Genomic DNA, 13,209 nt, shown 5'->3' with positions numbered 1-13,209 from the left:
AAAAAGAATGATTCATTTTCATTCTTAAAAGTACTGAATCACTAGATATGTTTCATAGTATAAAGTAAAATTAAATTTTGAAGGTATTGTGCTTTATGTTTAAAAAGGAATCTTACAGATATACAGACTGAAATATGTACAGATGAAATGACATGTCATCTCAGATATTTACTTCAAAATAATCTAAGTGGTTTGTAAAAGAGTGCTTCTATGAAACAAGACTAGCCATGAGTTGATAACTGATAAACTAGGTTTTGAATACAGAAGAGTTCATGATATTATTCTATTTTTTAATATGTTTAACATTTTCCATAAGAGAAAGTTTTAAAAACTTAAAGCAGTAAAATTTTTTTTAAAAACTTTTAAGTACTAATATTTTCTATGGAAGCTTATGAAACTAAAAACAGTAACACACGTTTAGGAAAATAATGGCAAATTACGTAAATTATGTAAACACAACAAAAAGAATAGTTCAAAGACCACATTTGATAAATCTTCCTCAAATGTTGGCCTTATCAATAAATGTATATTTAAAAAGCATTCTATAACTAAGAGCAATGGGCTGGTCTCTGAGAATCATACTAGGTAGTAAGAGAAATAATGTATCAAAAGAAGCTTTATAATTACTGAAATACTTAGGAGGAAAAAAATCATTCTAGCCAAAAAAAGGTAGCTTTCACTGCAAAAACATTTCCTACTTCTGCAACAACAGTTATTTCCCAATCAATCTGTAAAATGAAGAAAAATTCAGTTTGCAAAGCTCCAACTTAAAAAAAATTTTCAGATCTAAGTTCATAATTTAATTAAGTACTTTCCTCTCAAATATGGACTCTTGCAATTATGAATATATGTTCCCTATCTGTCTGACTTAATGCTTGAAATCTTCAATAGAGTATCATTCTCTACTAAGAGTTACAGAAGCATTAAACTTTTCCCTATCAATTTTTCTTTCAATCAATACTCACCCTCAAACTGTATTTCCAAGAATCTCCTCCTGTTTCTTCCACTGCTGCAATTAAAAATATAACAAATGATGCTCTCCACAAATGCAATAATGATGTTTCCAAAATCTCAGTTTGGAAAACAAAGACTTTAAATAATATCAATATAATATAGCTGTGAACTGCTTTAAAATAACACTGAGAGTGCATGCTTGGGAACACAAGGCCTTACAAAGATTTCTTTACTATAACCTACAGATCTTATCTGTGTACATCATAGTCATCTATCAAGTGCTCATATCCATAAGCATTCTCACTTTCATTAAAACTCTGTATGGAGGAAAGCTCAAAGTACTTGTCACTCCCAGAGTATGCAACATCACCTGATACACTATCATTACAATCCTGAGAATCATTTTATACAATAATGATGTTTTACAAGTTCAAATGATTAGTCACATTTTCCATAATTTCCTATATTTAAAGTAAAATACTTCAGGGACTTTTAAAACGCTAGGGATTTAGTGTTTCATGTTATAATATTCTATTACTGCATAAAAAAAGCAATAAGAAGCATAAGACTTTAAGAGAAAAAGCAAAAACAAAATATGCATTATACAGTGTAGTGCTGTATTTTCTAAATGGATTAAAATATTTTTAAATGAAAAAGAGAAAAAAGATAAGTCTTACAGAAATGTTCAAGGTGTTCTAAAAATATTGGAAACGTGTATAACTACACAAAGGCACCCAGCCAAAGGGATAAGTAGAGGTTAAAATCTAGCCTATGTCTGACCATGGCTGAAGCAATTCACACACGAACACTTCATTCACACACAGGTACTTTATCAGGCACACATTCCTTGATTTTCTGTAGCAAAGGACCTGATATTCTATCTAGTACTAAAATTCATATAGATAAAAAGAACTCCTATAAAAACATTTTAATCATCAAAAAATTAATTTTAAATTAAAACTTAAATAGGTAATCCATTCGGCAATTCAGAAATTTTCATCTCCAAACTTCTTTCTGAAGTAAAAATTTCTACAAATAAAAAATAATACAGAATGAACCACAAAGATAATAGAGAAAGACAGTTAATTTTATATTTTTGTTTTAAACTACAGAATATATTCATAACATCTAAAAAATTTTATCTTTTTGGAAAAAATTCTATATACTTGAACAAGCATTCATTTTCTCCTTCTCAATTTGTACTAATGGCTAATAAAGAGAGAATGATAAGCTAACTTTTAAAAACCAAGATTCTCAGAACAAAAGTACTACATTCAAATAGTGTTATTATACCTATCTTTCAAATAAATGATATCTATTGATGGAAGGGGGAAAAGAATCATGCGAAAACTGAAAAACGGATACTTACTAAAGCCTTCTGGGTCTTCTTCCCACATTGTCAGTTCTTCTTCAGTTAACAGAAAATAATGAGAGACTAATCTTCTACATATCTCTGTCAAAGTGGGATATGTGAAGAATGTCATCTTAATCTTATGAGCTTCAAGAGTTTCAGGACTGCTATCTAGAAAAATAAAATTTCCAAGTTAATTGTACAGACATTCTACCCAAGTTGGATTATGTAACTTAAATTTAAAAATACCTCCTATATAGTGGTGTATAAATTTTCATTTCTATTATGGACAAATCTCAAAGATGCTCTTGCCTTTATTCATACCACACACACATCAGTCTTGCTTCTGTCTTACCACTATAGCTTGCACATTTCCATGCTATATTATCACACCATATTGAAGTGACTTACTTACGTATCTCTCTCTCTGTCCTACAAGACTTTCTCATTCATCTCGATATACATGTACATGAATGAATTCCAAATACAGTTTACCCTTGAACTTTGCGAGGCCATTTACACTCAGATATTTCAACAGTACATACTACAGTACTACACGGTCCGGTCCGTGGTTGGTTGAATCCTCAGATGCATAGGAACCGCAAATACAGATGGCCAACTATAAATTATACTCAGATTAACCTCCACATTGTTGGAGGGTCAACTGTAATATAACAAACAATTTAACCTGTCTAGAAGCAACGTCACTTTATACAAGGTCAGAGAAAAGTTTTAATTGTACAAATAAATACAGCCTACAAATGAGCTGCAGTGATTACTGGAGGGCTTCAACTGATCTTCTACTGTGTTGCAAAAGACAGTTTACTAAATGCAGTGTATGGTTTTTAAAAGCTGGCATTCACATATTAAAGGCTCAAATCCTTATCTCTATTTCATGTCCCAGCAATATTTTATTTTTCAGACTTAAATAAATGAATTTCAAAACACTTACATAAAAATAGCAATTGCTTCACGCTTAGATTAAAATAAGGAAGTGAACAAAATAAAACTACCAGTAAAGCATTACCTTCAAAGTTTTTGGATGGCTTATAAGCATAATTTTTGACAATCATCTTAATAAGATTCATGCACTGGACAATGAATCGTTCAAATGTAACGCCTTCACCAACTTCTGTAAACACATAGCTTACAGAAAATTCCAGTGATCTCTGAATTAGAGGAGTAAATGAAAAGGGATGCTGATCCAAGAAGTCCAAAAGCTATAAAGAAAAAAAAAATTAAAATGTATCAAATTCACATAGGAAATATAATCATTCATAGGTACGTCTCATAACTTTGGTTATAAACACTTTTAGCAAGTTTTGAACCTTGGTGGGAAGTCCATGTATATATGTATATGCAGTTTCACATGTAATAGACGTGTAATATACTTCCTGGGATACATCATACAACAGTGGATTAAATAAGATTATATCTCATTACCTGAACTCTCTATTATTTCTAGTACAAGGTTCGAAATAAACTTTCTTCATACTTAATTTGATATCAATGGGCAAATGTGATACAAAAAGTACAAGTATACAAAAGATAGGCTTTTAAAAATAGATAAAGGCAAAGAATCAAAAAAGTATCCTGCATCAACTGTATTTCAATGTATCAAACATTTGATGAGATTTCTTCCTTATAGAAGAATTCCAGCTAATAAATGCAAAAGGAATAACAGAATTATATTGCCATCATTTTGTAACCCCTAATCAAACAACAGATCTAAGCTATGATCATCAATCGCTGCTAAATAAGGGAAAGGCTACTGAAGAACTTTATGATAGCTCACTCATCAATTTTAGACAACCAGACACTGTGCATTTCCTGATGTGATGCAATAGGAAATACACAGCATCACCTGTAAAGTATTCTTGTCATTGCCACCCTCCTCCCAAAAAAAAAAAAGAAAAAGGTCTGAATGTGATCAAGCCTCTGTATCTAACTAGAAATTTATAACAAATATGGGAGTAGGAGGGGTATATATAGAGACAAAGAAATATGTTAAATAACACATCAGGATGTAGGCAGCCAAATCCACAACACGGGAAACTCTACAGGAAATGATCTGTTACCTCAACAAATAAGTAACAAGAAAAAAAAAAAAAAGACAGAGAGAACCAACACTATTGAATCCTTATTTGAAAAAAAACTATAAAAAATTTATGAGAGGGGCTTCCCTGGTGGCGCAGTGGTTGAGAATCTGCCTGCCAATGCAGGGAACACGGGTTCGAGCCCTGGTCTGGGAAGATCCCACATGCCACAGAGCAACTAGGCCCGTGAGCCACAACTACTGAGCCTGCGCGTCTGGAGCCTGTGCTCCGCAACAAGAGAGGCCACGATAGTGAGAGGCCCGCACACCGCGAAGAAGAGTGGCCCCCGCTTGCCGCAACTGGAGAAAGCCCTCGCACAGAAACGAAGACCCAACACAGCCAATAAATAAATAAATAAATAAATAAATTTAAAAAAAAACAAAAATTATGAGAGAAATCTGAAAACTGACTAAATATTTAGTTGATATTAAGAAGTAATTCCTACTTTTTAAATGTGATAATATTGTTAGATTATATGTTTTTTTTTTAAATCCTTCACTTAAAGACACATATTCAAATATTTATAGATAATCCTATATGATATCAGGGCTTTGCTTTAAAACAAACAGAAAGGAGAGAGAAGCAGCATACAGGTAAAAACAGAATTGACCATGACCTTACTTTGAGAATTGCTGAAGCTGAGTGAAAACCTCATGTCGATTCAAAGTTACTCAGTTCTATTTGGAGGCATATTTTAAATGTTCCAATTTTAAAAGCTTTAATAAAGTCATAAGACCATAAATATGAATTTCATAAATTGTATTATATACTCACACTGTGTAGCCCCACTGCCTTAACCACATCATTTTGTTTTACTTTGCTATGTGTTTTTTGTTTTTAACTTAAAGGATCTAAGTCAATTTTATCTGGATCTTGGATGAGGTGGGCTTTGCTGTTGAGGCTCTTTGGAACATGAGAGTTGGAAATGAAGACAACTGAAACTGAAAGTAACTGCTACCCAACCACAAAAAATAAGAACAGCTCATTTCTACTCCTTTGCTCCACCGGCCCCACCAGGGAACAGACAGTCTCAACCCTATTAATGATCCTTCAATGAAAAGGGGAAAATATGCTACAGATTTAGATATTGCCACCTATCTTCAAACACCTGTTTTAGGGCTATGCAGTCCTCCAACCAGGTCTTCCTCACTGCTATACCCAATTCTTTGTACTTTTCCCAACTTCCAAGACCAAAACTTCGTAAAAATTACTCTTTTTTATAAAACTTAATTTTATCAGAAATATATACACACTGCCTAGTACAATGCACCCATATAATTATATTCAAAAGATATCTGATATTAATGATGATAATCTGTCATTATGAATATAACGACTTCCTAGTATTATCTACTGCGACATCTTAGCTGCTTTCTGCTGAGCTGCATTGCTGTCTTCTTTATCTCTGCTTTTTCCAGTGGGTTTGAGAATAATGAGCCTTACGGGAATCAACTTCTCTAATATTTATTAGGATTGATTTTTTTTTACATCCAGGTGACTTATACACTATGCTATATGGTATATAAATTTAATTTTTATATGCATTCTAAAGACTTCAAGATACAAGGGATTTTTTTTTAGCTTTCTTATACACAGTAAGAAAATAAGTTACCTTAACACTAAAGTGAAAGTGTATGCTTATTAAAAAATCATTTTCCTTACTAAATTTGAGTATGTACATTTCATCTGAGAAAACATACTTAAGATCAAAAAAAAAAAAAACTTACCACTTTAGTAAAAAGAATGATGGTCTTTTCCAGTCTATCTCTACATACATTATCTGTACCTATACTTCTACCTGTTAGAAATACATTTCAAATATTAGTAAAAAATTTATAATATTCTATAAATTCACAACCAAGACAATGAAAAAACGTTTTACAAAAATACTGTCAGATTTATTTTTGCACATTTTGCATTACGAATTCATTAGTGTGTATTCCCAACTCTAAACAAATAAACAATAAAAATTAAGTTTTTAAAAAGCAATACCAAGACTTGTACTTGACACAGTAATCCTCAGTGCCATATTTCATAAAATTAATCCTAAAATACAAACTGAGCCCATTTCACAGTAAAAGGATAGCAATTTTATCCATAAAATCATGAATCACAGTTTCAAAATCTAAACTAGTCATATTTGAAACACCTATCAAGCAACATAAGTAAAAACAAAGAATTCAAAGATTAACATAATCATTATTTTTCCTATATCTTCTAACAATTTTCTTCTGATAATTTCCCTGGTATAATTAATTTTTGTACATTCAGAATAATGTCCATCAGCTCATTAACTATCTTGCTCCCTAATCATACTAATCATATTCTGTCTCATCAGTTATGTCATTCTCTTCTCCCGGAAAGACTTCTATTCTTCCTTCTGTTTCCCCCATGGGGATGACCAGAGGAAAATGATCATTTTTAGGAAAAAAAAAACTGTATTATATGAGCTGTCTTATTCATCTTTACATGCACAGCACCCAGAACAATACCTGGCAACACACTCAATAATGATTCTACTAAACCGAAAATGACTGACATAAAACAATCAGCAACTCCCTAAAAGTGAGTACACTAAGGTATCTTCTCAGGAGAGTAAGTCTCTCAATACACTCACACATAAAAAACATACACGTATACAGGTTATACATACATGTGTGTGCACGCATTCGTGAGTATCCTGTGTATGTTATGTGTGTGTGCATCCTGAGCAAAGGTGCTTATAATCATAGGGAAGAGAAGAGGATAACAAACAGACCACCAGTATAATACAACACAAATGCAAATGCTGAATTCTTTCGTGTGGGAGAGTGGATCAGAAAGGGTCCTACAGGTAAGTCAGTAAAGGTTAATAAACAAGGGATTTACAAAATGAATGTAACCATTTAAGAACATTTATATCAAACAGATACATAAAATGTACTAAAAGAAACAATCAATAAAAAGTCTAAACAGCATTTGACATAGGGTCTACACTTATTATCTGCTAAACATACTACCGTTGTGGATGTCTGCACGAAACAGAGTAGTAGCAGTAGAAATACAGAGGAAGGAATGGATACAAAATAATTTTATTTTTTAAAAAAGGTTTCCTCAATACTTAGGACAAGACAGGTATATGAAGACAAAGCTGAGCTTCCAATTTAATTTCAGATAATTAATTACCGAGATACAAGATTTTAGCCACTCCAGATTTGCAAGTGCCAAGCGGCAAGCTATTAATGAATAAGGATTCTACAGTAAAAACTATCATGGAAGTACTTACTGCACTCCAGAAATTGTTTTAGACGTTCAAATATTCCATGTAAAAAACCCTAGAAAAGAAAAAAATTTTTGAAGAGTCTCAATTTATTGTTATAATTTTACCTTACACTTTTTCAGGGAAACTAAAACATACTTATCACATCATATTAAAAAGTTAAAATTAGATAAAGTAAAAATCATTCCATTATTATAATAATGTCTTCAGTCTTCTACAACAAAATAACTATAGTATTTCATCTCCTCAGTGTCTCATTTAAATAACCTAAATCATTTTGCAATAAATAAAAAATTATTTATTAAGCATTCTATTTCACTAAATATTCTCTATTCTCCTTACTGTTTTATTTTTTTTCATAGCCTTATAACCCCCTGACATACTGTTTATCATCTGTCTCCTCTCACTAAAATGTAAGATCCTTAAGAGCCAAGAACTTTTCCTTGTTATTTTGCTCTATCCCAGAATCCAGGAATGGTATTTAGCAATAATAAGTACTCGTAATATGAATAAATGGTAGCAATTATTTATAGCAGAGTTCTCAATCTCAAGTATTAAATATATTAGCCTTCAGATACCAGGGAAGGCAAGACTCACCATATATCATATGGGATCAGTACACCTTTACCTTTTAATATATATTTTAAAATGTTATGAAAACTTCACAGAAATAGGGCTTTCCTGGTGGCACAGTGGTTGAGAATCTGCCTGCCAATGCAGGGGAGACATGGGTTCGAGCCCTGGTCTGGGAGGATCCCTCATGCTGCAGAGCAACTAAGGCCGTGTGCCACAACTACTGAGCCTGCGCTCTAAAGCCCGCGAGCCACAACTACTGAAGCCCACGCACCTAGAGCCTGTGCTCTGCTACAAGAGAAGCCACAACAATGAGAAGCCTGCGCGCCGCAACGAAGAAGTAGCCCTTGCTGCCATGACTAGAGAAAAGCCTGCGCACAGCAACAAAGACCCAACACAGCCAAAAATAAAATAAATAAAATAAAGTAAATTAATTTAAAAAAAACTTTACAGAAATAAATATAAAGGGATAGTGTAAAACAACTTTATTAAAAATTTTTAAGAATTTAATTACCACAGACTTCTTTGTAACAATAAATTTTGGTGTATAAACATCATAAAAGATGTCACATGTCCTGTTAGCAAAAGAGATGGTCCAGGTTTTTGTCACAAAATACTACACAATGAAGGCCTTCCTGACGAATGACTAACTAGAACAGAATGTTCTATTTCTTCTTTGAAATATAGAAATATATTGTTCACTCATCAATTCCTGAGTCTGAGACAATTCAACTAGGATATCATCACCTGAAGACACAAAGGCTGGGATTTCACTTAGACAATTTCACTATCATCGTTAGGGTCTAGAATGCTGCTACCAGTCTCTTTGAGAGCATCCATCTTCAGATTCATGTAAAAATTATAAAACATTTTCCTGTTAATTTTCTTTTCTCAGCCATTTCAAGCAGGAAATGAAAAATTCTGAATTCTCGACTGTGTTAAATGAAAGCTAATAGTAAAGAGATAGTGTTTGTGGTCTTCTTTTATACCTTCCTAAAAGATGATGCAATACAGTAGACAACACAGTAAGAAAACTGCAGGACAACAACTAATTTCACTATTGCCTTATCCTCTGGCAATCTCATCATTCTTTCATTTTCATACTATTTCAATCTTTTTAAGCATAGTTGAGAATGATAAGTAATAATAATTAACAATAAAATAATTCCTAGGATGATGAAACGGCAGAATATTTCAATATAGGAAAAATAAAATCACCGAGATCCCATATGTATGTTAAATTTATACAGGGGTTCAACGGTCCCATACAGTAGCTACAAGATAGAAGGAATTTTATTCTATTTTCTTTTAAATAAAATTTGTGTATCAGTCAGGGTTCTCTAAAGAGAGTAGAAAATTATAAAGGCCATCAATTTTAGTAAGCGCACCAAGAGGATCGGGAATTTATATAACTAGACCACCAACTAATCTGCAATCCAAATCAACTAATTAACTTGACTATTGTTATGTAATAATAAAGTAAGAACCCCTTAAAATTATCATTAAATGGTAATTTACAGAGCACTTTAATTAGTTGCTGAACTCATTACAAAAATCATTATCTCCGGGCTTCCCTGGTGGCGCAGTGGCTGAGAATCTGCCTACCGATGCAGGGGACACGGGTTCGAGCCCTGGTCTGGGAAGATCCCACATGCCACGGAGCAACTAGGCCCGTGAGCCACAACTACTGAGCCTGCGCGTCTGGAGCCTGTGCTCCGCAACAAGAGAGGCCGCGATAGTGAGAGGCCCGCGCACCGCGAAGAAGAGTGGGCCCCGCTTGCCGCAGTTGGAGAAAGCCCTTGCACAGAAACGAAGACCCAACACAGCCAAAAATAAATAAATTAATTTAAAAAAAAATCATTATCTCCCTTAATCCTCACAACATCCAATGGGATATGTACTATTATTTCATCTCGTATTACAAAAAAGGAAACTCAGTATCAAGGAAGATAAGTAAATAGTCTGAGGCCATGTTATCAGGAAAAGGCCAAGCCAAGATTCAAATCCAAACTTATCTGCCTCCAGAAACCCAAATCTCACGACTATCATATAGTGTTTCTTAAGCATCTTTTAAATTCCATGTTATTTTAAAGATCTTTATGTTATTTGAAAAGTTGTCCATAATTTGTTAAAATTCTATTCTCTTTGCAACTAGTCAATATACATTAAATGCCACAACACAGCATTTATAACTGAGTAAAGGTTGACGTACAATTTCTGAGACAGAAGAAAGACTCTCAAGGAAAAGCCAAAGGCTCACAAAACATGGATAGTATCCACTGAAAACTATTATTCTAGTTTACAGAAATATGATTCAAATCAATTCGTTTTCACTAAAAACTGACATATTCAGTATTTTAGTTAATTTTATAATACTCAGAATATTACAAATAAAGATAATCACTGAGCCTTCTAACATGTTTCTACCATATCATATAGTCATTCATTTAACAAATAACTACTGAACATTTTTATATTGCAGAGATTGTTCCAAGCTATGGAGTGAACAGTGAATGAAACAAAGTCTCTGCAGTCACGAAACTTACACTCTAGTGAGGGCAATGAGGGGGAGTTGTCAAACTGGTTTCTGGAAAATGTTTTTGACAGCATGGCAATAAATATAGATATTTAAATGTATCAGTATTTAAAACTGGGATTGGTTTTGATATATCTTCGGGCAATTTGGTAATATATATCAATATCATCAGTGTGCATACACTTTAGCCCAACATTTCCATTTCTGAGAATTTATCCTAGAAGATCACTTAGAAAAGTACACAATGACATATGCACCCAAATGTTCATTCCAATACCGTTCATCAACAATTAAAAACTGGAAACAACCTACATGTCATCAACAGATAACTGGGCAAGTAAATTGTAGAAAACCTATGATTAATTTTATCATTTTTTTAAAAATTTGTACACCGACAGTAATCATATGGATTTACTATACAATCATTAAAAACATGACATATAACAATATTACTGACATGAGAAAAATATCCCAAATACACTGAGTTTAAGAAAAAGCCAAGTGGACTTCCTTGGTGGCACAGTGGTTAAGAATCCACCTGCCTATGCAGGGGACACGGGTTCAAGCCCTGGTCCGGGAAGATCCCACATGCCACAGAGTAACTAAGCCTGTGTGCCACAACTACTGAGCCTGTGCTCTAGAGCCCGCGAGCCACAACTACTGAGCCCGTGTGTCACAACTACTGAAGCCCACGTGCCTAGAGCCCGCGCTCTGCAACAAGAGAAGCCACCGCAGTGAGAAGCCCACATACCGCAACTAAGAGTAGCCCCCACTCACCACAACTAGAGAGAGACCGCGCGCAGCAACGAAGACCCAACACAGCCAAAAATAAATAAATAGATGAAAGAAGGAAGGGAGGGAGGGAGGGAGGAAGGAAGGGAGGGAGGAAGGGAGGGAGGGAGGAAGGGAGGAAGGGAGGAAGGGAGGGAGAGAGGGAGGGAGGGAGGAAGGAAGGAAGGAAAGGAGACGGCCCCAAGTAAGGAAACAGCTTGTAGGTCTCATTCATACAAAATTGAGGAAGAAAGTATATCTGAAAGAATATGCATAAGATGTCTTAAAGGATAATTAACAAATGTTAGCAATATCTCTGATAGTAAGTTTTTAAATGATTTCTTACTTCCTGTTTCCTTTTCTGAGTTTTTTAACCTTTAAAAAAATAAGCATATAATGCTTTTATAGAAAAAAATTGTCTTTACATTATAATGATGTATATTAAAAGTTTTTGAATTCTTTTAACAATAGAACCATTATTTCAATCATAATCTTATGGAAATACAAAATATACTAAAGATTAAAAAAAAAAAGTGTGACTCTGGTCAAATCTAGTAGGACAGACCCAAAGACCCAATTAAATATACTCTTTCCACAATTCCTATGCAGCCCCCAAGACAATCCACAGAGAGTAACATCTTAGCTAACCTAAACTCACTGTGAAAACTAATATAGATCTGAGCAAGTATGATACAATTCCATTTTGTTTAGGAATAAAATTTATGCAGCTATATATTTTTGCATATAGAAAAAGCCGATGACGTGATACCAAAAATGAATATATTTCACAACTTGTTGGGCTTATCAATGGAGTTTTCCCCTCTTATACACATAACTTTTAATTGATTGCAAAAGAGCATAAATGTTATGATTCAAGGGGAAAAAAACACATTTTAAGTACATAAAAACAGACAAAGGAAAATATCAAGGATATAAATCAATCTACACTGACCCTGGTAATGTTATCATAGCATTCAAATTCACAAGAGTTCACTTGAATTCAAATTCAAAGTAACACTCTCAATGCACCACGGCATCTTGAGAACCATCCTAGTTCTACTTCCTCTCCTTCACATAATATTGCTGCTTTAACATATTTTCTGTATGTCTGAAAACAGATCACAAGTCTAAAACTGTAGTATAATATATACAAAATAGTAAAACACTAGGTGGTCATTTAATAAAAAACTTTTAAATGAATGCCAAGTAAAAAGAATAAACTTTATAACATTCAGGAAAATACCAAGCACTTTTCCGAAGTTACAAAAATTAAACGACTTCTTTCACTTACCATCACCTCCATATTCTTATGAGGTTCCACGAATCCATTAACAGTTAACTTACGCAGCACTGAAAAGTAAAATCAAGCTTTACTTACATCTTTTTTTTTTTCATATTTTTTCCTATTAAAATCATAATCATAATAGACTCAGAATCACAAAGCCTCATCAAGCCTGGAGGTTAATCTAGCTTAATCCTTTCATTTAATAGATAAAGAAAGGTAACTCCTGGTCACTGGTTGGTTATGAAGTGGGAAAGATGGAACTAAACCCCAGTTATTGTGACTAAGAAGCAATGTTCTTCTCACTTATCGTAACTACTCATGTTTTTTAAAACCATACTGCAAAATTTAGTTCAATTTACATAACTGTTAGTACTTCTCACTTGC

General features: G+C 33.5%; 1 protein-coding gene across 2 annotated transcripts in view; it reads right to left on the bottom strand.

Moving 5' to 3' along the window:
* The window catches only part of IPO11 (importin 11), a 215,814-nt gene that overhangs the window by 144,221 nt on the left and 58,384 nt on the right, over window positions 1-13,209 (bottom strand). For both annotated transcript variants that reach the window (XR_009007224.1, XM_007176049.2), the window contains exons 8-13: window positions 12,832-12,890; window positions 7,667-7,715; window positions 6,129-6,199; window positions 3,333-3,525; window positions 2,324-2,476; window positions 966-1,009 (exon numbers count right to left, since the gene is read on the bottom strand). Coding sequence is in view for 1 of the 2 variants with exons in the window: in XM_007176049.2 (XP_007176111.2) it covers window positions 966-1,009; window positions 2,324-2,476; window positions 3,333-3,525; window positions 6,129-6,199; window positions 7,667-7,715; window positions 12,832-12,890 (569 nt within the window). In the remaining variant the exon portion in view is untranslated. The remainder of the gene's footprint in view (window positions 1-965; window positions 1,010-2,323; window positions 2,477-3,332; window positions 3,526-6,128; window positions 6,200-7,666; window positions 7,716-12,831; window positions 12,891-13,209) is intronic.

Source organism: Balaenoptera acutorostrata, chromosome 2 (assembly GCF_949987535.1).
Source record: "Balaenoptera acutorostrata chromosome 2, mBalAcu1.1, whole genome shotgun sequence".
Classification (NCBI taxonomy): Eukaryota; Metazoa; Chordata; class Mammalia; order Artiodactyla; family Balaenopteridae; genus Balaenoptera; species Balaenoptera acutorostrata.
This window is presented reverse-complemented; position numbering and strand designations above follow the sequence as displayed.